This window comes from Capsicum annuum, chromosome 7, assembly GCF_002878395.1.
Source record: "Capsicum annuum cultivar UCD-10X-F1 chromosome 7, UCD10Xv1.1, whole genome shotgun sequence".
Taxonomy (NCBI): domain Eukaryota; kingdom Viridiplantae; phylum Streptophyta; class Magnoliopsida; order Solanales; family Solanaceae; genus Capsicum; species Capsicum annuum.
In genome coordinates, this window is record NC_061117.1 from 220,819,524 (window position 1) to 220,847,441 (window position 27,918).

A 27,918-nucleotide genomic window follows, 5' to 3' on the forward strand; every position below is an offset into this window, starting at 1 on the left:
GACTTAGTTATAATTGATGGGTTTGACTTTTCTTTGTTATTTCATATTATATACTGTGCTTGTGCCTTCTATTTTCTGTTGTTACTTGATTACTGGTGTTGTGTGTTTTTTTCTGGGAGTTGTGGTTGTGGGCATTGATGGTAGGATAGGGTTATGTTTGAGGGGGTTGGGACGGGGGCCTGTGTTAGGGGTGTGGGAGGAGAGAAGAGCGAGTGTGGGAGTGGAGGCTAAGCCCGACATTAGGGGAGGTAGAGGAAGACGGTTTGCTAGAGTTGATAGCTGCGGGTTGGGTCTTAGAATATAGGTACTCTGCAGGATAAGTCTATAGAGCTGGTGAAGATTCTTAGAAAGAAGAGGATCAATATTGTATGTGTGTAGGAGACTAAGTGGGTAGGGTCTAAGGCTAGGGATGTGGATGGTTACAAGCTGTGGTACTCTGATAGCGAGAGGCGTAGGAATAGAGTTGGCATCTTAGTAGATGAAGAGCTTAGAGGGTAGGTAGTGGAGGTTAAGAGGATCAGCGATAGGTTGATGACTGTTAAGTTGGTCATTGGGGGGTCTACTTTGATCGTATGCAGTGTTTATGCACCACAAGTGGGCTTGGATGGGGAGGAAAAGATGCGGTTTTGGGAGGCGTTGGATGAGGTGGTGAGAGGAGTGCCTAGTTCTGAGAAGATTGTTGTAGCAGGGGATTTCAATGGGCATATTGGGGCATTATTGGGAGGCTTTGGTGATGTGTATGGCGATTTTGGTTTTGGGGAGAAAAATGAAGAGGGAGCTGCTCTGTTGGATTTTGCGAGGTCCTTTGGGTTGGTAGTGGTTAATTTGAGCTTCCCGAAGATGGACGATCACCTGATCACCTTTCAAAGCGCGATAGCCAAGACGTAAATTAACTTTTTGCTGCTTAGGAAAGAGGATAGGGTGTTGTGTAAGGATTGTAAAGTCATCCCGAGTGAGAATCTTTCGACTCAGCATAGGCTCTTGGTAATGAACTTAGGTATTAAGAAAGAGAAGAAGAGAATAGGTGAGGAGAGTAGACCTAGAATTAAGTGGGGCGGCCTTACGCTAGCAAATGCGAGAGAGATAGGAGAGAAGGTGACAAGAATCGAAGAGTGAGAATGCAGGGGGACGTGGATAAAATATGGGATAGGGCGGCTAGGTGCATCAAGGAAACTGCTAGTGAGGTGTTGGGTATTTCCAGGGCTATGCCGACCATCGTCGAGAGGATTGGTGGTGGAATAAAGAAGTTAGGAAAAAAGTGGAGACTAATAAGGGAGCATATGCTAAGTTGGGTGAGAGTAAGGATGAATATGAGAAGCGGGATAATAGGGAGGAGTACAAGATAGCTAGGAAAGAGGCTAAGTTAGCAGTCACAACGGCTAAGACGGTAGCATTTGAGATCTTGTATGCGGGGTTTAAGAAGAAAGAAGGGGAAAAGAGGTTGTTTAGGCTTGCTAAGGCTAGGGAGAGGAAGGGTCGTGACCTCGACCAGGTAAAATGCATTAAGGGGGAGGATGGTAGAGTATTGGTGTAGGATGGTCACATTAAGAAGAGATGGCAGATGTACTTCGATAGGTTATTGAATGAAGAAGGGGATAAAGTTATTGTATTAGGAGAGCTGGAGCACATAGACGAGTGTCATGATTTTAGTTATTATAGATGTTTTAAGGTAGAAGAGGTCAGAGAGGTTGTTCGCAGGATGTGTAGGGGTAGGGCGACGGGGCCTGATGAGATACCTGTGGATTTTTGAAAGTTCTCTGGCAAGGCTGGCTTAAGGTGGTTGACTGAATTATTTAACGGTAATTTCAAGTTGGCGAAAATGCCCGAGGCTTGGAGATGGAGTACTCTGATCCCTCTTTATAAGAATAAGGGTAACATTCAGAGTTGCAATAACTATAGAGGTATTAAGTTATTGAGCCACACTATGAAGATTTGGGAGAGAGTGGTCGAGTTGAGGTTGAGGAGGATAGTGTCTATCTCGAAAAATCAATTTGGATTTATGCCCGGGCGCTCGACGACAGAGGCAGTTCACCTAGTGCGGAGACTGGTGGAACAGTATAGGGAAAGGAAGAGAGATCTGCACATAGTGTTTATCGACTTGGAGAAGACGTACGACAAAGTCCCTAGGGAGGTGCTTTGGAGATGCTTGGAGGTGAGTGGGGTACTGTTGGCGTATATTAGAGCAATCAAGGATATGTATAATGGAGCTAAGACTCAGGTGAGGATGGCGAGATGAGATTCGGAGCATTTCCCTGCTTTGATGGGGTTGCACCAAGGTTCCACTCTTAGTCCATTTTTGTTTGCTCTGGTGATGGATGTGTTGACACGGCGTATTAAAGACGAGGTGCCATGGTGTATACTTTTTGCAGATGATGTAGTTTTAATTGATGAGACGCGCGGAGGGGGGGGGGGGGGGGAGTGTGAATGATAAATTAGAGCTATGGAGACAGACCCTTAAGTCTAAAGGGTTCAGGTTGAGCAGGAGTAAGACAGAATATTTGGAATGCAAGTTTAATAACGTGAGGCAGGAAGACGAGGTGATAATAAGGCTGGATTCCCAGACGATGTGTAAGAGGGATAGTTTCAAGTATCTGTGGTCTATGATTCAGGAAAATGGTGAGATTGATGAGGATGTCTCCCACCGTATTAGGGCGGGATGGATCAAGTGGAAGCTCGCCTCAGGGGTGTTGTGTGATAGGAAGGTGTCACCCAAGCTTAAAGGTAAATTCTACAGGGTGGCAGTCCGTCTAACCATGTTGTATGGAGAGAAATGTTGTCCAGTCAAGAACTCTCACATTTAAAAATTGAAGGTGGCAGAAATATGGATGTTGTGTTGGATATGTGGGCTTAATATGGGTGATAGAGTTAGAAATGAGACTATTCGGGAGAAGGTTGGAGTGGCTTCAGTAGAGGACAAGATGCGGGAAGTCCGATTGAGATGGTTCGGACATGTGATAAGGAGAGGCACGGATGCCCCGGTTCGTAGGTGTGAGAATCTTGTGTTGGATGGTTTCAGGCGGGGTAGGGGTAGGCTGAAGAAATACTGGAGAGAGGTGATCAGGCGGGACATGGAGCAGTTACAGCTCACTGAGGACATGACCTTAGATAGGAAGATTTGAAGAACGCGGATTAGGATAGAAGGCTAGTGTCAGTTTGAATCGTGGGGTAGGACATTACTTGGTAGATGTATTATTCTTGCTAGGACACTTTGTTGCATGCCTTATTACGAATGTGGCTACTATTCTTTGTTTATTATTCCTTGTGGGTGGCATATTTATGTCTTAATATCTTGTTCCATGCTTTATTAAGTATTTGTTTATTGCTCCTTGTCTTGAGCCGGGGGTCTATTGGAAACAGCCTTTCTACTTCTCCTGAAGTAGTGGTATGGACTGCGTACATCTTACCCCCCCCCCCCAGACCCCACTAGGTGGGAATACATTGGGTTTGTTTTTGTTGTTGTTGTTAGAGATTTTAGGGTCCATTAACCTTACATAGGCTAAGCAACCCCAAACTTTTAGATATTCCAAATTTGGCTTATGACCTTTCCACAATTTAAAAGGCGTTAATTTCATGTTTTTATAAGACACACGATTTAATACATAACAAGCAGTTAAAAGAGCTTCACCCCAAAAACTTAAAGGTGCACACGACTCAATTAACATGGCATTAGTTAACTCAACCAAAGTTCTATTCTTTCTTTCTGCTACACCGTTAGATGCAGGAGAATAAGGAGGAGGAGTTTCATGAATTATACCCAATGATCTTACAAAAGAATTGAACTCAAGTGACTCATATTCATGGTCTCTATCACTTCTTATTCTTTTTATTTTTCTATTAAACTCATTTTCAACTTCATGGAGAAAATTTTTAAAATTCTCAAATGCATCACTTTTATTTTTCATTAAGTAAACATATGTAAACTTAGAAAAATCATCAATAAAAGTGATAAAATATCTATTTCCTCCGCGAGTTAAAATTCCACCAAATTCACAAATATCAGTATGAATCAATTCTAATAATTCAGTTTTTCTTTCAACTTGGTAATGAGGCCTCTTTGTGATTTTAGCATTGCTACAGCTTTACATTTTTCAAAATTCTTTTTGATCATTGAAATTAATCCTAAACTACTCATGATTCCCACATAACGTTCATTTATATGACACAAACGAGCATGCCAAAAATTAGTAGAAGAAAGCATATAAACAAAAGTAGATGTTTTGTGTATTTCAACATTCAACTTGAACATACCATCACATGCATACCCTTTTCCCACAAAAATATTATTTTTCACAATTATATACTCATCAGATTCAATAATCTGTTTGAAGCCCGCTTATTTAGAAGAAAACTAGACATCACGTTTTTTCTCATGGAAGGAGCATAAAGTACATCTTTTAAGATTAATACCCTTCCAGAAGTAAATCTCAAATCGACATCCCCCATTCCAAGTACTTGACTTGTGTGTGAATCTCCAAGCATGATGGTTTTGGGCTTCTCAAAATTTTTATAATTTTTAAATCAGTCTTTGTCATAACAGACATGACGGTTTGCACCAGAATCAGCCCACCATCCATCAACATTCACCACTATGTTTGTGTCTGTTATCAGTGCCACAAAAAGTTCTTCGATAACGTTTGTCTAAGGTGTAGGCCCACGTTTCTGATATCTGTAAGGTCGAGCAATATGCCCACTTTTGCCACAGACAAAGTACGGTCTTTTTTCTTGTACATGTTGATTTTTTGCGTGGTTATTCTCACCACAATTATTATTGGGATGTCTACCATTATTTTTGTTGAATATTTTCTTCTTAGGCTTCAAAGTAGTATTTTTGTTATTTTCAGGGATAGCATTAAATGAAGATAAAATTTACCTTTGGTGTGATGTTGTTCTCTTCTGTTTGCATAAGTGCATCTTGGCCTCTAGCCGCATATTTTTTCGCTCTCGCCTCCTCAGTGTTATATTTACTCTGCAAGGCTTTTCAAATTTTCTTTGCAATAGAGTAAGTTCTATCATAATAATCATAAAAATTATCTGATAGACAATTAAGTAAAAGATAACGAAACTTGAAGGAGTCACTATTGTATTTTTTAACTTTCTCTTCCAAAGAGATAATTTCGTTGTCAGTCATGGAAGAGTTATCTACTTTATTTGGATTCTTCTCAGTTAACACATAATAAATATTGAGAAGACTTAAGTAGAAAAACACTTTACCCTTCCACTTCTTGAAGTGAGTACCGTTGAACCGGAATGACTTGTTGAGATCTCCCATCTTGACATCCGCAGAATTTTCAGTTGTTGCCATCTCTGAATCTCCTTAAAATTATTGAGATAACATTTTTAATTAATATTATTATTTTATCCTATCCCTAACCTCATTATTGCACTTTACTTTAATAATTTTTGCTTTAACGTTTAAAAAGACACTTTTTCAGAAAGTATCCTATTATGTATTATTATGTTTTGCATTATTGATTATAATAATGCATAAAGGAATAACTTTCCATCTTTGTATGTTTCAAATCCTTCTATTTAAGTGGATATCTTATACATAATCATAAAAAGGTGAAGAGAAAGAAGAAAAACAAAAATGCAAGAAAGAAAAATTAAAATTTTATATAAAAGAGAGTTTAATAGTTGAAGGGAGGTGTTTAATTGTGTAAAGCTTTGAACTCAATTCGAGTCCAGAGTATTGAGTTATATTGTGTAGGTTGTTGTATCTTGGAGGGGACAAGTCAATGAGTGTTACTGATGGACCGGAGAAACAATTACCGCAGTGGGCTTGAATCTCCTTAAAATTCTTTCTTCTTCAACGGCTGAGGCGTGGATATCTCGCACTCTTTAAGGAGATACAAGCCCACTGCGATAATTGTTTCTCCGGTTCAGCAGTAACACTCTTTGACTTGTCCTCTCCAGGATACAACAGCCTACACAATATAACTCAATACTCTAGACTCAAATTGAGTTCAAAGCTCTACACAATTAAACACCTCCCTTCAACTATTAATCTCTCTTCTATATAGAATGTTAATTTTTTTTTCTTGCGTTTCTGTTTTTCTTCCTTCTCTTCACCTTTTTATGACTATGTATAAGATATCCACTTATATAGAAGGATTTGAAACATACAAAGATGGAAAGTTATTCCTTTATGCATTATTATAATCAATAATGTAAAACATAATAATACATATAGGATACTTTCTGAAAAAGTGCCTTTTTTAAAAGTTAAAGCAAAAATTATTAAAGTAAAGTGCAATAATGAGGTTATGGATAAGATAAAATAATAATATTAATTAAAAATGTTATCTCATATAGAACTGTACCTTTATTTTCATTATTGTAATATTGGAACATGACGAGCTTAAATGGAATGGTATGGTCAGAGAGGATTCATATAGCCGATTCTAACTTATTTGAAATTGCATAGTAATAGTTGTTTCCGGCTTCTGCAGTACTCTTCCCTTTTTGAAAATATTTTTTATTATTGTGGCTTGGACTCTTAATGTACTCTCTTTCACTTTTGGGGGTTCTAAAGTTTAATTCCAAGTTCTCACAGTACACACACAGTGGCGGATTCAGGATTTAAAGAGTGTAGGTACTTACTACAGTGCACCTAACCAACTAAATGTCAGTGCACCTAACCAACTTCTTGTTTAGTGAGTGCTTTTATATAATTTATACCTATTTTCGCATTTTTTTTATGTAATTATACCTACTCTACGTCAAAATTAATAGGTGCCGGAGCACCCAAAAATTATGTGTAGGTCCGCCCCTGCACACACATAGCTTGCGTGTGCTATATATATGTAGCATAGTTATGGCAATTTAAGGTGCTCAAACATTTAAATAAAGCCGATAAGTATGTATTAGATTCTTGAAAAGTAATACTCCTTCCGTCTCAAATTATTCGTTTCAAATTAAGATGATGCATTGATTAAGAAAAATAATTAATAACATGACTAGTTTATCATAGTACCCCTATTAAATGATATTTACATTTTAATTTGAAGAAAAAGTAATTAATGAAAAGGGTAAAACATCGAAACAAAAATTGTCTCTTCTCGATTAATGAAAAAGACAAGTAAAATAAGGAATCAAATTAGGAAAGTGGGGACGGGTAATTTAGAATGGAGAGAGTATATCTTTAGAGTATTTAATATAGGAGTAAATGAGAAATAACATTTTTAAAAAGTACAGACATAGACAGAAATATTGTATATATAACATATTAATACATGAAAAACCTTGTTATAAGCATTTTTCTCAAATTGTATGAATTTTCTTTTATCTCTTCCTTTTTAAGCTTTAGCCATATTCATTATCGTCATCGCGTTTGCTAGAAATAACAGTGATATATATCCGGTGAGAATCTTCTTGATAATCGAAAACAATCAGTAAAGAAAAATACTTTTGTAAATATCAAGACAGAATCTACAACATGCAACATACAAACAACAAATTAAAGATGGACAAAAAAAGTAAATTTTTTTCTATGTGGAACAAGAAATTGATCGTTGATATACCTATGCATGCATGTCATCTAACGATGGAGGTTCAATGCAAAACTTCGGAGGTCGAAACTGTTGGAATCGCAAAGGTTTCGACGTCCTATTTTATTGGAGGAATTTTGCAGGAAGATTATTTGCATTTTTTGAGTTATAGGCTTAGGGATGAAAATGGTGAGAAAAATGGGATAATTATTTTTGTTGTTATGGTTAAGAATGCACGTCGTCGTTTGAAAATGTGGGTTGTGCCGTCACTGCAATGGAAGGCGTCGTCGGGGGATATTGAAAGTAGTTATAAAGGTTCTTATGTGGTTGTTACGGATATGTCCGTTTATCTTGGGAGTTTACCAGACAATATTAGTAATTTAATGGCGAATAAATTTTAGTTTTTTTTTAGTACTATTTTTTAATTGATGGAATGTGTATAGATATATCTTGGTTGAATATGATTACCAAGAAAGGTGCAGTTTTTTTATTTTTTCAATTGAGATAAAGCTTAAATTTTGTGTAGACATATTTTGACAAAATATGATTATGAAGAAAAGTCCATTTTTTTTAATATTGAATTAAAGATCTATTGCTTTTATCAAAAGAAATATATATTACGTTTATTAGTTCGTTGATTATGGAGAAAGTAGGACTATACATTTGCTGATGCATTGCCTTCTAAGACCTAGAATCATATTTATCTTTTTTGTGATTTTTTTGAGATTTTTTCTTAATTTTATAAAGCTGAAAAATTTACTATAAAATTTTATAGAATATTAAAAATAGTTATATTTAATTAATTTGTTATCAATGCTATTAATTGAATCTATTGCACAATTCATCCAAATAATTCAAGGTTTAATTTATCCTATTTATTAAGTTTCATTAAATTTGTTAATAACCACAATAATTTATTATGTATAAGTTACTAGATTAATATGTAATTATTATATATATTAATGGAGAATTGAAAGGTATAATTATTAGTTTAAATAGCATCATTTAATTCATTTTAGTTTGTGCTTATTTGTGAAATATTCTTCATTGTTCTTATTGCCTTATGTCCTTGTGCATGGTAGAATAAATAATATTTAGCTAAAAGTAAAATGTAGGATTTTCAATAATACCTTTTAATATTTTAAGGTTTATTTTTAATATCTAATATATTTACAAGGAGTAACTACTCATAACTCATACATTTTAAATTTGAACTCTCAAGTCTCAATAACATTTGTAACTCTCATAATTTTTATATTTATAACTCCTCAAACTTTAATTTTAAAGTCTTATGATCACTTTCGTCTATTTTGCTATATAAACTCATATTTTGTTTCATGAAGACTCTCACTCTTTCTCTTCTCTAACTTTACCTCGTGAATTATAATATGCAAGACGAAAGAAGTATTGGAAGGCAAGAAATATTTCATTCTCATAAGTATTGGAAGGCAAGAAATATTTCATTCTCATCTTTTTCTATTCATTTTTATGTATTTGGTCATGCTTTCTTAATTTTAGCATTTTTTATATGTATTTATATTCTTTTGCAAAATAAGTATAATGAAGAAAATCTTCACGATACGAAGTAATTTTGGTAGTCATTTCTATGAGATTGATCAAAAAGTCAGCTTGCGATAGACACTAAATTAATAATAAATTTCTTATAATATTTGTTAAATTTCACAGGATAATGATTTTTGATTGTTAGTACATAATGATTTTCGATTGTTAATACAATCTATTTTTCTTTGTTTAAGTGTTATGTTGTATAGGTTCGATCTTTTGCCTCTTTCTAATATGGTTACATTGAAACTATTTGAATTCTTTAAAACTTCTACTTTTAAATATTATTCATATCTGTTGTTTGTTAAACATGACACGTAAATTAAAAAAACTTTTAAAAGAAATTGATATTTGTACGAAAGATAAGTTCTCAAACAAAAGATAACGAAAATTGAAATAAAAAAATAATATTTTTAATTTATCACAGTAAATTATTGTTTTAAAATATAACCTTTTATTCTATTTACTTCATCACTCATACACTTTAATTGTTTTTAAACTTTTTTTGTTTCTTACCCAGAGCTAAAATTCGAAACCTTTAACTAAGAGTAGAGTAGTCTCACCACTACACCACAACTCATTTTTTTTTAATTCAACTACGTACATATAAAAGGCTTACTTCAAAAGATGTAAAATATTTTGATTGTATGTATTAACTATTAAGAAAAAAATTAAAGATCAGATCGTTATTTTGGATAAAAACAGAGATCTACATTATTTTTGTTGATCTAAATATAAATATTACCTACTATTTTATTAAAATAAAAAACTAACAATCTATAAAATTAATATTTATATTTAATCAGAGAAATGTATTAATTTATTATTTTTTTAATTAATCGTGGTTATTCTTAAAAACAGGGTTCACAAGTACATGGGCGAAAACTTTGGTGCTCCATCACTAATAATTATGGCTATTAAGTGGGCTGGGCCGGGCCAATCCAGAACCGGCCCGTGTATTTAATCGGGGTTGGGGTCTAAGTGGGCCGGGTCAGACCGGGCCCAACAGTAAAAAAATCAAAAACCACCCTAACCCGGTCCACTTAACCCAACCTGGTCAAACCCATCTAAACCCAGTCAAATCCGTTTAAAAAACCGGTCAAACCTGGTCAAAAATATATAAAAAAAAAACTTTTTTTCAATATACATTATCAATACCCACCTATATACATTATAAATACGTTAAACAATATATATACACTATATATATAGTATATACTACATTAGAATTTAAAAAATATATACACATATACAAAATTACACATATATACGCACCATCCAAATATATATGTACTACTTTAAACTTTAAAGTTTAAATAAAATATACTATAATATATATATATAATTATATATATATACACATGTATACGTTAAATATACACGTCTATAGAAGATCTATTCACATATATACACTCTATTCTATGAATATGTAATACTTTAAATCAAATATACTATAATATATAAACATTACAGTATATATTTGTATAGTTATATACTAATTTATAAAACATATACACATGTATACTTTAAATATACACGTCTATAGAAGATCTATTCACATATATACACTCTAATCTATGTATATGTAATACTTTAAATGAAATATACTATAATATATAAACATTACAATATATATTTGTATAGTTATATACTAATTTATAAAACATATACACATGTATACGTTAAATATACACGTCTATAGAAGATCTATTCACATATATACACTCTATTCTATGTATATGTAATACTTTAAATCAAATATACTATAATATATATACATTACAATATATATAGATATACTTATATACTAATTTATAAAACATATACACATGTATACGTTAAATATACACGTCTATAGAAGATCTATTCACATATATACACTCTATTCTATGAATATGTAATACTTTAAATCAAATATACTATAATATATATATACATTACAATATATATGTGTATAGTTATATACTAATTTATGAAACATATACACATGTATACGTTAAATATACACTTCTATAGAATATATATACACGTGTATACGCATCATTCAATGTATATATAGTACTACTTATAAAATATACTACATTATATATACATTACAATATATATAGATATACTTATATACTAATTTATAAAACATACACACATGTATACGTTAAATATACACTTCTATAGAAGATATATGCACAAATATACAAAACATATGCTACTTAATATAATAAATTAATAATATTTGGTAGTAAATTAATAATATATTAGAAGTAAGTTTTTAATTTAAAGTAGAAAACTAGAAATTCAATTTAAAATTTTAAATCGTTAAATGAAAAAAAAATAAAAAGCAAAGAGTAAGGAGTGAATGAATTTGGGGAATTTTATTGATTGCAAAATGATCCAAAATTTATAATTTACATGAATGAAAAATCTATAAATTATGCATCATTTTTTCCAACTCATTCAAGTTAATATTAATGGGAACTTGCATAGGATAGTCGAAGTCAACGGGGGCAAAACCATGCATTGGACTTGATTCTGCTGAGTTCTCCCGTGAAGTCATAATTTCTTCAAGTTTCAGCTCGTCGCTCGGCTCCGGTTCCATTCCTTGGTTTCTTCTTTCCGCTCTAATCCAATCTCAGAGGCAAACTAGAACATTCATTGCATTGCTTCCCAATGAGTGTCGGTTGTCTCCAAGTTGCTGTCGTCCCTGACTAAAGACGCTCTCTGATGCAACGGTTGACATTGGAACATTCAAGATATCTCTAGCTAATCTTGAAAGCACAATATATTGTGTTTCATTACTCCTCCACCAATCCAACGTGTTGATCCGTCGTCTGCGATCCTCTGGTGCCGTCCGAAGATAATATTTCAGCTCTTCTTGATAAGTTGATGTGTAAGTTCTCTCATCAACACTGTTGCAACAATTTAAATCATAAAACGAATCAGAAAAACCACTATGTGCTGGCCTTTTAGAAGATGATGGCTCCTCGGGAGGATGAAGAGCGACAATTGGAGTGATATTTGTAGGTACTGCTAAATCAAATAAATCAGCATAGTGATTATATAATTTTTCTATGTAATCCTTTGCATCAGTCGTAGCCGTCCACAAATCAGGTTGTACTTGTTCAGAATCATGATTAGTATTTATTTCTAAGTTAGTATAAATAAGAGTACTAAAGTGACACATATGATTATATTTCATGCACGGATTTAGCATAGCACCAACCAAGTAAATAGGGGGAATCGGGAAAAAATATTTTTTAAATTTCGTAAACATGGCGCCAACAACTTCTTTATAACCTTCTTTATTTTTATTTTCTTTGAGCAAACCAGAAATATCGGCTATGTATGCCAAAATATTACAAACAGTAGGATAATAAGCACCGAAAAATTCAACCGTAACTACATAAAGTTTTTCTAAAAACTTAACAAGATCATCAATTACAACCCAATCAGAATCATGTACCATGCAAACAGCAGAATCAGCAAATGAACCGCAATGTTGGTTAAAAGTTAGTGTAATAGGAATTCTATATTTATAACAAGTTTTTAAAAATTCATACGTAGAATTCTATCTAGTATCAATTTCCTCAGGCATCAAAATCGGTGTAAGTTCATTTTCTTGACATTTAACTTTAAATTCTCTAATTCTCAATCTACGATTATTTCCTTGAATAAAACCAACGGCAAGACGAATTTTTTCAATATAAAACTCAAAAAACTCAAGACCATCTTTTACAATTAAATTATATATATGACATGCACACTTAATATGAAAAATTTCAGTCAAGGGCGGAGATAGCGTAGATTTTATTTTTGTTATAGCAGTCTTGTTGTTAGAAGTGTTATCAAAAGCAATACATAAAATTTTATTTTCGATACCATAATATCTGGCAATTTTAACAATAGAATCAGCAATAAATTGTCCGGTATGTTTACGATCTTCATCATATAAAAAAGCAAGAATACGTTTTTGCATCACGAAATTACTATCCATCCAATGACAAGTAACGGTTAAATAATCATTTTTATTTACAGCACGACCAAGAGCAAAAGTTAGGGACAATCTACATTGAATATTTTTTAACAATGTTGATAAATAAAAACAATATTGTGAATGGAATCTAAAAATATAAGACCGACAAGTAGTTCTAGGAATACCGTTAAACATAGGATTATAAATTGCTTGTATATAACGAATAAAGGCATCAGAAGAAGGAAAACTAAAAGGCAAACAACCCACAACTACCATTTTAGTTATTTCTTCCATGTCCCTCAATTTATTATACTTTTTCGCTACGTGACCGGTTGCTGAGTCCATTCTAGTTTGCGTTGACCCACCAACATCTCCACCACCTTTTGCAATATTTAACTCTCTTTTGTGATCTTCAGCTACATGTCTCATTAACGTACCCGTACCCCCTTACTTGTCTCCACTTCTATGCTTATATATTTGTTGACAAATATTGCATTGCACCTCAATATTTGATATACGTTCAAAAAATTGCCATGTAATATTAGCTCTTTTACGAGGTTTTGGGGCACTGGGAGGACGGAAAGGGAGATTAACTGATTCAGATCTAACGTTAGCATCTCCTACTGCGGGTGTCTCAACAATATTTTCATTATCTTCGTCTAAATTAACCGCATCTACTTCATTTTCTTCTTCTATATCGTAATTTTCCTGAGCTTCTACATAATCCATATCGTAAGCACCTACACCTATTTCTTCCTCAAAAGGTGTACCAAGCGGTACGGAGGCGAAGGTACACGGGTATATCTACTACTTGAACTACCTCTACCGCTAGTAATTCGCTTTTTACTACCACTACCGCTTCCGGAATAAATTTTTTTTAACACCTTTAGTAGCGAGGTTTCTTAATTTATCCATAATATAAATTAAATTAAACTAAAAATATTCAAAATACACAAATATAATAAAATTAAATATTAAACAATTAATACAATAAATAAAAATTAAACTTAAGAGATGAAACGACAATACCAAATTTTGGAAGTATCCGAAGATTGCGACTTTAGAAACTTCCGCTCATACTTTGTAAAAGAAAAATTTAAAAATTAAAGTGAACACTTTAAGAAATTAAATATATTGAATATTTGAGAATTGAGAATTGAGATTTGAGAGAGAATGAGATTTGAGAGAGTGAAAAATTGTGTGAAAAATGATTTGAAGTTGTAGGGTATTTATAGATATTTTTTTGGGATTATAAAATATATTTTAAAGTTTTTTCTTTTTTTTTTTTTAATAAATGGGCCCAAAATAGCCGTTTGGACCCAAAACCGGCTATATAGCTGTTGGGCCAACGACTAGTTTGGCCCAAAAGCCAAAATATCTTTTTTTTTTTTTAAATTTTTTGGGCCGGGACGGGCCGGGCTGATTAATCGATAGGCCTGGACCGGACTTGGTCCGGACCGGGTTAACCGGGCCCATTTTAAAAAATAACCGGTCCGGGACCTGAAACCCAAAACCCGAAACCCTAAAGTCCTAGGGCTTACCGGGCCGGGTCAAACCGGGCTGGGTTAGGTACGAGGACCCGGCCACTTGACACCCATACTAATAATTAAATAAACTATGATTGCATGAAAAATACAATACTCTAACAAGTTGCATGTTGAGAAGCCATGCATATAAATATACACCATAGAAAAATAAGGATTTGAAACTGAAATTAACCTCCTTCTTGTGTACGTAAATTACTCTTAGTCACAAAAATTCAAAAACCACAAACCACAAGTTTTTAACCTAAAAAATCTCCACCACAAACAACTTCCCATGCCTATCTACAATAAGCTTCACTTATTTCACATTCACCTTTCGCCCATCCTTTAAGTTTCTCTTCCACCCTTATTTTCCCATTCTAAAGGAAGGGCAAAAAAAAAACACAAAAAGTCTCACAAACAATAAAAACAAACAAGAGTAGCATTGATCATTCCCCCATCTTTTTTAAATTCACAAATCAATTCCAAAGATGGCCAATCGATCAATCGTTGTTTTCATGCTCTTTGCCACCCTGGCATTCGCCATGGTAGCAGAGTCTTCATTGTCCTCCCACTTCAACGACCCTGCATTCGGCGTACTTGTCCGCACTGATGGTGGACTTGGTGACCTGACTGCAGGTCGCATCGGGGACACGCTTTTCGAGGATGAAGAGATGATGATGCCTACGGAGGCCGCCCGTAGGGCCCTCAATAACCAGGATCACATCAGCTATGATGCGATGGCTAGGAACAAAATCCCATGCAATCGTCGCGGCGCATCGTACTATGAGTGCACCCGCATGCAGAGGGTCCGGCCTTATAGACGTGGCTGCGCCAAAATCACCAATTGTGCAAGACGCGGTTAAAGCGTCTAACTCGAGTTGCATGGATATATACCATGCAACCATAACGAGTTGCATGTATAGATGTAAGATGCAACTATAAGCATCGCAAAAAAATATAAATATTTTTAAAAATTGGAATGGATATAAATTGGAATGGATATAAATCTTCTAATTTGCTGGATGGTTTTGTTTGTCCATTTCATATATTATTAGAACTTTCCTTCTTGATGTTTACATTGGATAATTTTGTACCATCATTAGAAGATGATTCTTTGATGGTGAAGAATTTGTAAATTGGTAAAATAATATTTTTACAGATTCTCGATGTATTTCTTCTTCCTTTTTTTAATAAAAAAAAATTTTGTTCTTCATCAACAACTTTTATTATTTATATAAATGTGCAAAGAGCTGGCTGTTGGAAATTATGTTCAAAGAACACAAAAATATGAGGAAGAACACACGATGAAAGTTTACTAGTTTAAACAACGAATATAGGATTTGAGACTTGCAACACAAGCAAAACACTTTCCTAAAAACGATATTTACTCTTTCTCCTCTACGAGATTGTTATAGAATTATGTGTAAATAATTTTAATGAATATTACAAACCTATATAAAATTTATCGGGCGGGTTGCATGAAACCGTCCTGCACCCCTGTAGAGCCGCCCCCACATGACCCACAGCGTGAAAAACGTTTGCTAATGTGCAGTTTTTCAAAAGTAGATCCCTTTTTTATGCTCACCTAACCCAGTAATTAGTAACCACCTACCATCTTTTTATTCAACTTTTTGTAATTTTATTGTATGATGATAATACAATTATTTTTCTAAATCAATCTGATATTTCCACATGTGAAATATAACGGAGCTGAGATTTGAAGTCTGTGTGTTCTGAAATTAAAGAAGCACAAAAAATCGAGGTCTTTAAAGTGGTCCATCTATCACTGGGCCAAGCAACGTTATTTGTTAATGGATTTACACTCCATGAATGTATACATATATTTAGATTTTAATAATATAAATATTAAGTCTATGTAAAAACTTTTGGGTTCGTCAGAACCCCTTAAAATACTGTAGCTCCACCCCCATAGATCATCGTGCCGTTTCCATTTTTCTGTCAGAGTATTATTTTGGGACATCAATTAGAAAAGAAAAAGTACTTCTCAGTTCTAAAAGTATTAAATTTTGATCAACTACAAGTTAATTGGGTACAGCAATTAACTATAGATTTGGAATATTTATTCGATCAGATTTTATAAAGACGATATTCAAATTCAAGTTTCCAGTAATTAGCTCAGACTAATTTTTGAGTTTAATGGGACTTGTAATCTTAAAACTTTAAATTTTCCCAACTAAAATTAAGCTTTAAATTTCAAAAATTATAACTTCAAATCTATAGCGAAACAAGAGTTTAATTAAATAGTTAAACTTAATTTTCCTTCTATAATGTACCTATAAAAACACGCTTGGTTCGTCTCATTTTGTATGGAGGCATAACTATTTAAAAACTAAAATAATCTTTTTAGTTCTTTCAAAATTTACAATATTAAAATTAAATATAATAAATCTAAATATACAACAATTAAACTCGTTCATCCCAACCCCTCATATATAAATAAATTAAATAGACGTTCGACATAATTATTATTCATAATATTTTAAAATATATTTTCACTTTATTTTGAAATATTTGTTTGTTCGCAAAAATTAAAAACGTATTTTAAATACGTTTTCATAATTTTTAATTTTAACATCAAATTTTTCATTCAATTTATAAAAAAAATATATTCAAAATCTAAAATATTTCTATAGTCAAACACAATTTCAGACTGCATTTTCAAACTCTGACTGATTACTTTTTTTTTTTTTTTTTTTTTTTTTTTTTTTTATGGACAAACATGTACTTAAAATAGAGCGACCAGTATTTATTAGTACTAATTTAGACCAAAAGAAAATCGAATCTTTTCCCTCTTCTCAACCTTTTACATAGACCAAAAATAATGGCTGCAGCATCAGCAGCACAATTGGCAGTAAACGGAGGTGTAAAAATGGCAACTAACAGTCAAGCATATTTAGAAGGTGACAAAGTCAAACAGACCAAATCATTAATCGCCGAACTCTGCCGTCATTTTTACAATCAAGGTTGGGTTTCCGGTACCGGCGGCAGCATCACTATTAAAGTTCATGATGATTCCGTTCCCAAATCCCAGCAACTTATCGTCATGTCACCTTCTGGTAAGTACCCTTATAGACGATTTACTCGTTTGCTATGTGAGATAAGATGTGATATCCGAAATTAAGTTTGATCGTAGATTTAATTTTATGTTTGGTTGATGATATAAATTAATCGTGGTATAAACTTATGGGCAACCAACATAAATCCCTACAGTTTGAAGCGTCATTACAGAAAATTCGACATTTTATGTAATTACTGAAAATTACGCTTTTAGGTTTGTTGAGATACATAATTAGCTCTCGATACATTCAACGAAGATGCAATTTTCCTTTATAAATATACATAATTAGCTCCCTATATATTTTTTCCAATTTTGGATTTGTCCATATACATAATTAGCTCCTCGATAAATCCAACAAAGATACATAATTAGTTGAAATTTTTGTAATTACTTTGTAAGGATGAGGATTTGTGTAAATATGCTGAGTTAAGGTGTATATTTTTCCTAAATTTATATCATCAGCCAAACATGATGTAAATCTATTATCAAACTTTAGTCTTGGGATATTTTTATACCACCTCCCATATGATGTAAATTAGTCAGAGATTATAATCTCGTGATAATTTAGTCTACGTATCAAACAACCCCAAGGTCTCATTTGGTCTGAGGGAGAAGGGATTGCTAATCCTAGGATTAATTTTACGATGAGTTTATCCCATGGTTGGTTAGTGATTAGTAATTCCGGGATTATTGTGTTATTTTTATCCTACATTGAGAGTGGAATAACGATCCCCAAGGATAAGGGATTGTTTGGCAGGCTGACTAAATGATCATGAGATTATAGTTCTAAGATTATAATTCCTGGACTCAGAGGCGGACCCACATGTATAGGTGGGGGTGCACGTGCACCCGTTAACGTTGAAAAAAATTGTGTGTATATATGTGTATATATCTTGAGAAATTAGGATACAGGTAATAGTGCACCCAGAGAAAATTGGAAGTGCACCTTGGTTGCGGTGGTAGGAGCCAGTAAATCCGTCCACGCGACCCGGGATCAAACCCCGGGTAGCGCAACATTTTCGTTATTATTTTCAGTACTTTAAGTTTAAAGGCTAAAACATCAAAATTGTTGAACTAAAGAATTGAACCCGCGACCTTGTTGCATGATGAACAAGCCTTTACCATTAAGCTACAACAACCAATTGCTCTAAAATGTTAAAAGTCAGCATATTAGTTGAACTTCATATTTTAAGAAAGTAAACTAAAGTTATTAGCTTAGAACTTATATCTGTTCTATATATTTTTTTTTTTAGTATTGTTCATGCTATTGACGACCAATTAAATATGATAGTATTCCTTAATCGACACTGAAGGTTTTGCTAACGTCTATATTAAGATAATATTAGTGCACCACAGTATTATCAAAAATAAAAAGCGCAAAAAGCTTCAAGGTCCATTGTGTTTAAGCGCAAAGTACAAATAAAACATGAGATTAAATGAAAAAAGACTTAAAGGGAGAATATATATATATATATATATATATATATATATATATAGTGTCCAAGACTAATAATATAAGCATGAATGACAAATATATGAACAAAGAAATTGTTTTTTATAAAGTAAAATATCAATTATTTAGTGTTCTTCTCTTTAGAAAGCCTCATTGACACGGGAAAGTATGTCTTAGAAATTAGAACCTAAACTGCACATTAAGCGAGGCGAATGCTCAACACATTTTGAGTCTTGCTTCACGGCTTATGCGTGCCTTTGACTACACTGGTGCACCCACAGACTTCAAATCCTGGGTTCGCCTCTGCCTGGACTAATTTATCTCGTCTGGAAGTTGGAATAAACTAATTCCAAGTTAGATGGGACAAGGTGGGATAATTCAGGATTAATCTTGGGATGGTACGTGGGATATGTTCGGTGTGAGGTATTAGCTAATCCCGAACTGTTTTATCCACAATTTGTACTAAACTGTGAATATTACTATCTCATATGAAAGGTGGGATAAAATAGTCTATACTGCTTATCACATTGCATGTACTTAATGCCCTTAATCATATATGTTTATGCACATATTATACATGGATTATACGTATATTATATATCTGCAGGCTATTTTAAGTTTATGCAGTGGAGTGGACAGTTATTCAGGCTAATTCTTCTTTTTTGGGTTTTTGTTAGGGGTGCAAAAGGAAAGAATGGTGGAGGAGGACATGTATATTTTGTCATCAGATGGTTCAATTTTATCTGCACCGTTGGCTAAACCTACCCCTCACAAACCTCCCAAGTGTTCTGATTGTGCTCCACTTTTCATGAAGGTATAAAGGTTTCTATAATCTTGATGAATTTCCTAGTTGCTGCAGTATTCTGGATTGAAGTATTAACAATTTGAAAAGTTGGAACTAAGGTATAGTAGAAGTAGAATTGTTGATTTTGGCTAAAATTCAGAAGGGTAATTGAAGTTGGTGTTTATTCTCAGCAGTCTAAACTTCATTGTTGAAGAGGAAAAAGCTATTTTTATCAGGGTATAATTGTTTTGCGAGGAAAAAGCTATTTTTATCAGGGGATGGTTGTTTTGCATTCATGTCTATTTGATATACTGAATTAGAAAAGAGCAGCCTTACACTAAGCTCCCACTATGTGCGGGGTGGGGAAGAGCCAGACGCGAAGGTCTATTGTAGGCTGTTTCAAATAGTAGTATTTGAAATATGAATTGATTGTAGTATTGTTTTTTCAGTCTTTGTGTTGTCTGTAGTCCTTTCTGTTTTGGTCAGCTCAACGAACTTAGCATATTTCATTTCTCTTGGATTCACCTCAGTATTGCCTCATTAATTCTCTGCTGCCATCTGTTAAATTTGATCTCTCTATGTAAAATATCTAGTCAAATCCAGGACCTAGGATTATCAGTGCTGTAGCCTGCAAGCTGCATTCTCTTTTTTTTTTTTCAATTGAGTTCTCTTTGTTCATTTTTACTATTCTACTTCATGGATTGTAAGTTTCTTCCTTTTCCTTTTTTCCTCAGGCATATCAGATGCGTAATGCTGGTGCTGTTATCCACAGTCATGGGATGGAATCCTGCCTTGTAACGATGCTCAATCCACTAGCAAAAGAATTTCGGGTAAATATTCTAGAAACTTTTTTGAAGTTTACACCATCTCGATGTGATTCTTATATGGCCTTTTGATTCATCAAGAAAAAAGAAAAGGGAACTTTCAATACAGTCCGTGCAATGGTGACTATGATATTTGACTTTTTATTGAGATTCTGAATTTTCTTTCAAATAAAGATACTTCTTCTGTTCCCAACATTATAAAGTGTATTCCAAATGCTTCTTCCCTTTGAGTGTAACTGTATAGGCCAGACTTTCTCCAAATATTTTTTTATGTAGTAACTTTATGTGGCCAATCCAACTAGTTTTGGATTGAGGCGAAATTGATTGATCTCTTGATAGAATTTGCATTTGGAACTTTCCTTTTCACCAATGTATAAAGTTGCTATGTACACCCGACCTCAATTGATAATATCTTAAAGGACGTAATTCTGCACTGTAAATTACTACCTATTCACTAATCTTTGTTGCTTGATTGACAGATCACTCATATGGAGATGATAAAAGGAATTCAAGGGCATGGTTACTATGACGAACTTGTGGTTCCTATCATAGAGAACACTGCATATGAGAATGAACTCACAGAATCACTTACTGAAGCTGTATGCCTCTCCCTCTTCTAAAAGTCACAACCTTTGTGTATCTTCACCTGTTTAGGTTTCTAATTTTGCTTCAACATAGTTTTAGATGCTTTTACTAGATTTTTTTTAAATATGTCAACTTCATTCCTGTTTTTGTTTGGCTATGATCACCAAAACATCAAGGCAATACATTGTTATTGCTATCACTCATTCAATTTCCCAATATTATCATCACAATATCTGTTCACTGTCTGCGGTTCCTCTTGAACAGATCAAAGCTTACCCAAAAACAACAGCTGTGCTGGTTCGCAATCATGGTATATATGTATGGGGAGATTCATGGATCAGCGCTAAAACACAGGTTTGTTGAATTATATCACTCCAGTACTTCTATTCGTGTTTACTAACAACTACTATCTTTTCTTGGGCATATTTCCCTTTTTGGTTTGTCCCAAAAGGAATGTCATCTATATTTAGAAACAATTCAGTGTTAAAATTTCCATTTTATCCTTAATGAGATTATTTAAACAAATGTATAAGGCGAGCACAAGTTTCAAAAGTTCTCCATTCTTTTTAAACTCCGTGCCTAGTCAAGGTACCACATAAGACGGGACAAAAGGAGCAATAATTATGTTACTTCGTATGTCATTACCACCCACCCTACTTCGCAAAATTCATTGACTGAGTTAGCACTATCCTTATTTTTTGTTACTTTGTGGGGGTGGGGTGTTAGGGGGTTTGATGTGGTTACATAGAAGATTTTAGATCTAATAAGATCTAATTTTGGTGTGTTAGTAAGTTAGCATGACCTCTTGAATGAGTTTCTATATATATGTACATATTTTAATCTATTTAAGAATGTACATATGGAAACAGTCTTCAGATCAATAAGTTTGATGTATCTGAGATTTATGTTTCATTTGGCACTCTTCTAATTGACATGCTATCTTCCAGTCTGAGTGCTACCATTACCTCTTTGATGCTGCAATTAAACTTCATCAATTAGGACTTGACTGGACAACACCAAGTCATGGTCCCATTCAGAATGCAAAAATATCTGCACTTGCTCCAAATGGCAGCATAAAGCCATCAAGGGTAAGCACATGAACTGTTTAGACTATTTTCGTACTTTCGCGAAACCTAAAGATTTATGTTTATGTGTCTTAGGTGTTTCCATTGGGTTCTTATTGTTGTCTGCATTGTAATATTTATACTTTCTTGCAGCAGTGCATCGTTTTGGATATTGAAGGAACCACTACCCCAATATCATTTGTTACTGATGTTCTGTTCCCCTATGCACGTAATAATGTTGGGAGACATTTGGATGCAACATATGACTCAGCAGAAACTCAACAGGATATTAAGTTATTACGCGCTCAAGTAAGTAACTTACTGAGAAAATAGCTTTGTGAAAAAGGTCTTCAAAAGAGCATTTTCTTGGCAAAATTTGCTAGTGAGATATTATTATGTCGTAATGGCAGATTACGTGTCTGTTTTAGAGAACATTAAGAAGGTTTAATAGAAACATTAAGAAGGTTTAATAGAACTTTTGTGTTAACTGTAACAAACCTGAAAAGTTGATGAGAAACCAAGTGGGGATTGATTAAGATTGTGCCAGGCTAGAAATGACATCCAACCTCCTTGGAGCTGCTGAATAAGTGCCGCCAAATGGCACCCAAAAGTGTTATCCACAATCTAGTCATTTTTGTCCTGTTTTCCTTGGCGTGTTAATGGATGAATTAAAAGTTTCCACCTTTGGTGTTTAATGCATCATATGTGTTAATACAAAAAGGTTATCACTTCATTTTTTTCCTGGTTATGTTGACAACTATAGAAAATAATGTTGACAACTATAGAATATTTTCTGCTTAAATTACCACATTTGTCTACTTTTGTATACACTTTTCTTTTCTTATTGGATCAGTTGTTCATTTGGTCTCCTGAATTTCATGTTTGATAACATTATATACCCGTTACAATTTACAACAGCACCACCTTTTGAATTTTCAATAGTAGGATAAAAATTCTTTTCACAAACACTAATTTAATGTAGTGACCTTTGCACGCAATCATACATACTTTTATTCAGAATTTTATAGGAGAGTGTCGCGATTTTGGCTTTTGTCGATTCAAGGGAATGGAGAGATAGATGAGGATGTCTCTCACCGTATTGGGGCAGGTTGGATGAAATGGTGGCTCACTTCGGGAATTTTATGCGATAAGAAGGTTTCCCCAAGTTTAAAGGCAAATTCTATAGAGTAGCAGTCCGGCCTGCTATGTTGTATGGAGCGGAGTGTAGGCCGGTTAAGAATTCTCATATCCAAAAGTTGAAGGTGGCGGAAATGAGAATGTTGCGTTGGATGTGTGGATTCACAAGGGCGGACAAGGTTAGGAATGAAATTATTCAGGAGAAGGTGGGAGTGGTTTCAGTGGAGGATAAAATGCGGGAAGTGAGGTTAAGATGGTTTGGTTATGTGATGAGGAGGGGCACGGATGCCCCAGTTCGTAGGTGTGAGAGGTTGGTCTTGGAAGGTTTCAAGCGGGGTAGGGGTAGACTGAAGAAATACTGGAGAGAAGTGATTAGACGTGACATGGAGTAGTTACAGCTGACTGAGGACATGACCCTGGATAGGAAGATATGGAGGAAAAACATTAGGATAGAGGGCTAAGGGTGTGGTTGAGTTGTAGTCAGTAGGTAGGGGAATTGTGGTGTCCTTTCTTTGGCAATGTACTTTTTTGTGGATGTCGTATCTATGTTATTTTATCATGTTCTATGCTTTTGATGTTTTTGTATACTGCCTTTTATCTTGAGCCGGGGGTCTATCGGAAACAGCCTCTCTACCTCGTTAGCGGTAGTAGTATGGACTGCGTACACTCTACCCTCCCTAGACCCCACTATGTGAGAATATACTGGGTTTTTTGTTGTTGTTGTTGTTGAGCTATCTTTACAATGCTTTGTCTTTCTCTGAAATCATTGTTACGTGTTAAATGATGCTTGAAAGGACATTAAGAATGACCAGTATATCAGATGGAGATCATTTTATTTGTGAATTGCTGAGAAGAAAGAGGGGTGGGGGTGGGGGGAATAAGTAATGAGAGCACTAGTGGAGGAATTTTGTAGGTAGGCAGCTGGCACGTGAGGTTTGGAAAAGCAGAAACTAAACCTGATCCAATTCGAGGGTTTCCTTTACAGGGTTGCAATGTAGATGTGTGATTTTCTCATATATTGAGTCCATTAATACACAACATGCTCAAGTTTCCTCTCCTTGCTAGGACATCATTTGGTGTTTCTCTCATAAAACTGTCTGCTTTCAGATTGTAAAAAGTATAAAAACAGTACAGATAGTTTGGGCTGCCTTTTTAACTTTTTTTTTTTTAATCTTACCTCCTTGATGATGTTCTTTCAGGTGCAACAAGACCTGGAAAATGGTGTTGCTGGTGCTGTGTGTATCCCATCTGATGATGCCGGGAAAATGGAGGTAATTGCAGCTTTGGTCGCTAATGTTGAGGCAATGATTAAAGCTGACCGCAAGATTACTGCCTTGAAAGAGTTACAGGTGAGCACAGTGGTGATGAAATTTCACCTACGCCCCTCAACTAAGATATTAATGTGATAAGGTTTCATCCATTAGTTTCTTACAAGGTGGTCTTTACTTCATATTCTAATACTCAGGGACATATATGGCAAACTGGTTTCCAGAACAATGAGTTAGAGGGACTTGTTTTTGATGATGTGCCTGCAGCTCTTGAGAAATGGACTGCTTCAGGCATCAAGGTTTCTTTCATCTTTCTCTTGTTTCCGTATACTGTATTCCTCATTTTAATAAGCTGTAGTTGTCTCCAAATTTTATTGCAAATGAAAACAATAATGATCATTGGGAAAAATAGCTCTATTTCTTCTTGAAAGGCTCCAGTTTGCTGCATGGTTTGCATGCTTTCTTCTTCTTCATTATCATAATGAGGTAATGCCGAAGTCTATAAGCTCCATCTACTAGTCAGATTAACTAGTTTTTTTCTCTCAGGTGTACATATACTCAAGCGGCAGCAGATTGGCACAGAGGCTTTTGTTTGGTCACACAAAACATGGAGACCTGAGGAAACATCTCTGTGGGTTTTTCGATACAACAGTGGGGTAAATTTCTACCTTTCAGTGGGTTTTTGTACTTTTGGTCCTTTGTCCTTTCGAAGTAATTCATCTTTCTTCTCATGTTGTAGCAACAAGAGAGAAACCAAAAGTTACACAGAAATAACAGCGTCGTTGGGGGTAGATAATCCATCAGAGATTTTGTTTGTGACAGATGTCTATCAAGAAGCGACAGCTGCAAAGGCAGCAGGTAATGTCCTGCTCATTTTGTATTAAAAGCTAAAACAACTGTATGTGAGATTGCTAGCTTTCTCATTCTTCAATGAATCCAAATACTAGCTGAAAAGGTAGCTTTGTATTTAAGTAGACAAACATAGAGGGACGTGCCAATTATTTTCCGAGTTCCAAACCACGTGCATAAGGGATTCCTCCGTTATAAAAAGAAATTGTGCATATACTTCACTGACATTGCTACCCTTTTTCTTCCTTCAGGTTTGGAAGTGATAATCTCTATCAGACCTGGAAACGGACCTCTTCCAGATAATCACGGGTTCAGGACAATCAGATCATTTTCGGAGATCTAAAGATGGAATATGTCAAACTTTTACCTTGTATGCTGTAACATTAACATAATAAATGGAAGCTGGGGAGTAGGTCCAATGCTTCTCTAGTTAGAAAAACTAGAGTTGATTGCTGCAGCTCTTATCTTCTTTCTGCCTGTTTCGACTTAGGATTAGTGTCAACTAGTCTCCCTTTTCAGGTTGTATTGAGATGGTATTAAAGTTTATCTTGTGAGAACAATTCCTGGAGACTGATGTTTTCATGTTTTCTATTAATCCAATCTACAGCAGATCGAATGTAAAACTGCGAAAATGTAGTGAACACTTTGTTGAGGAATGGAACTTCTGCTCTTGCTCTACTAACAGGGGTCGCGATTGAATTCTCAATAGGCCCTGTAATTCTAGCGTGTTGATCCACGCTAAAGATTTCGTGATTTATATATGTTACAAGCCAGTGAAAGGGAGTGCAAAATAAGGATTGGTATTAATCTGCTTGTCGCAGCTCAACCCATTTACCTATTGTCATAGATCAGAAGTTCCATTCCTTAATGTAGACCTTTTTATATGTATATTCTATATATGCATCCTGTATATGTATTTATATTCAGGTTGAAATTCTGGAAAATACTTGTATGTAATGTGTATAATATATGTATAGGAGTCATGTCCTTTACTCACATTCTTGCTCTACTAATAGGGTCTCGATTGATTTCTCGATAGGCCTTGCACATCATGTCGTTCCACTCTAAAGAATTCGTGATTTATATATGTTTCAAGCCAGTGGAAGGGAGTACAGAATAAAAATTCATTTTAATCTATTTATCGTATTTGACCATATTTACCTATTGTCAAAGGTCAGTGGTTACTTCTTTCTCGAATTGCAATTTCTATCAAGTAGGTCGTAGTTCGTAGTTCGACGATTTTAGTATAGGCGCCTTTAGTCTTTTGATTAGAGTAGAAGTTGCGAGAGAGCAGCATACCGCTTTATCATACCCACAAGTCTGTTTATAGTCGCAATTATTGTCATGCTGGCAAAAGCAAGTATTTCGATCAATTTAACCTATTATTAGATTTGAATCAATGACTCTTGCCGGGATGAATAAGAAAGCAAAGGAATCCTATGATATGTGGTGAAAAGAAATTGCAAAATCTTGTGTGGTACAAAAAAAGGGGACAAATGAGGGTCTTTTTCTAACTATTAATTATCCTTTCAATTTTCTAGTTTTTCAATCATAATCAGCTCCACTTATTATTTCTCCATTTCCCTTCTCATTCTCCAACAGCTTGGTAATTTATGTTAAAGTATTAAGTTATTTGCTGTTATTTTTCTTTTTGGTTTAGTAATTTTATTTCTGAAATTCAGTTATTTAGTTGAGATAGAATAGGATTTTATTAGTATCTTAGTTGAAAGTAGAATATGATTTTATTAGTTTCCTAGTTAGAAATAGAATAGGATTCTTTTGTCTATTTATATTCTCAGATGTGAATGAATAAACAAGCAGAATATTTTTAACCCTAAAACGACTGTTTTCTTCTTCTCTATATTCTGTAGAACAACAATTGGTATCAAGAGCCAATTTTTGAGGGATCTGTGAGAGAGAAGACCCCCCAAAAATAACCCTGCGTAAAAGTTAATATTGTTAAGGCTTCCAGCAATTTCTCAATTCCTTCACCCCCAATTTTTTCTGGTGAGAATTATCCAATTTGGGCTATCAAGATGAGAACATATTTGCGAGCATATGATCTGTGGGAAGTGGTAGAGGTTGGAGGAGAGGCAAATCCTTTGCCAAATAATCCAACTATGGCGCAAATTAAGAATCACAGAGAAGAGGTTTCAAAAAACTTTAAAGCTCTCTTTTGCATATAGTCAGCACTTTCGGAAGTAATTTTCGTAAGAGTTATGACGAGTGAGACTAAAAAGGAGGCTTGGGACAAGTTGAAAGGACAATTTCACGGAAGTGACAAGATTAGGCAAATAACAGTGATAAATTTGAGAAGAGAGTTTGAAATTCT

At 34.4% G+C, this 27,918-nt stretch overlaps 2 protein-coding genes across 3 annotated transcripts; both read left to right on the forward strand.

The window, feature by feature from the left end:
* Window positions 1-15,031: 15,031 nt before the first annotated feature.
* On the forward strand, window positions 15,032-15,406 carry LOC107876903 (protein RALF-like 22). Its single transcript, XM_016723720.1, has one exon. It carries the CDS (start codon window positions 15,032-15,034, stop codon window positions 15,404-15,406), a length of 375 nt encoding a protein of 124 aa, XP_016579206.1.
* Window positions 15,407-17,246: 1,840 nt separating this feature from the next.
* On the forward strand, window positions 17,247-26,264 carry LOC107878650 (probable bifunctional methylthioribulose-1-phosphate dehydratase/enolase-phosphatase E1 1). Of its 2 annotated transcripts, none has more exons than XM_016725716.2 (12): window positions 17,247-17,620; window positions 19,753-19,889; window positions 20,594-20,689; window positions 21,163-21,282; window positions 21,533-21,622; window positions 22,216-22,356; window positions 22,486-22,641; window positions 24,669-24,818; window positions 24,935-25,036; window positions 25,284-25,393; window positions 25,477-25,595; window positions 25,838-26,264. In XM_016725716.2, the coding sequence occupies exons 1-12, from the start codon at window positions 17,386-17,388 to the stop codon at window positions 25,927-25,929; spliced, it is 1,548 nt and encodes a 515-aa protein (XP_016581202.1). In that variant the 5' UTR covers window positions 17,247-17,385; the 3' UTR covers window positions 25,930-26,264. The 2 variants fall into 2 exon arrangements, with proteins under 2 accessions (XP_016581202.1, XP_016581203.1); XM_016725717.2 differs by having other exon boundaries at window positions 22,489-22,641.
* Window positions 26,265-27,918: the final 1,654 nt, after the last annotated feature.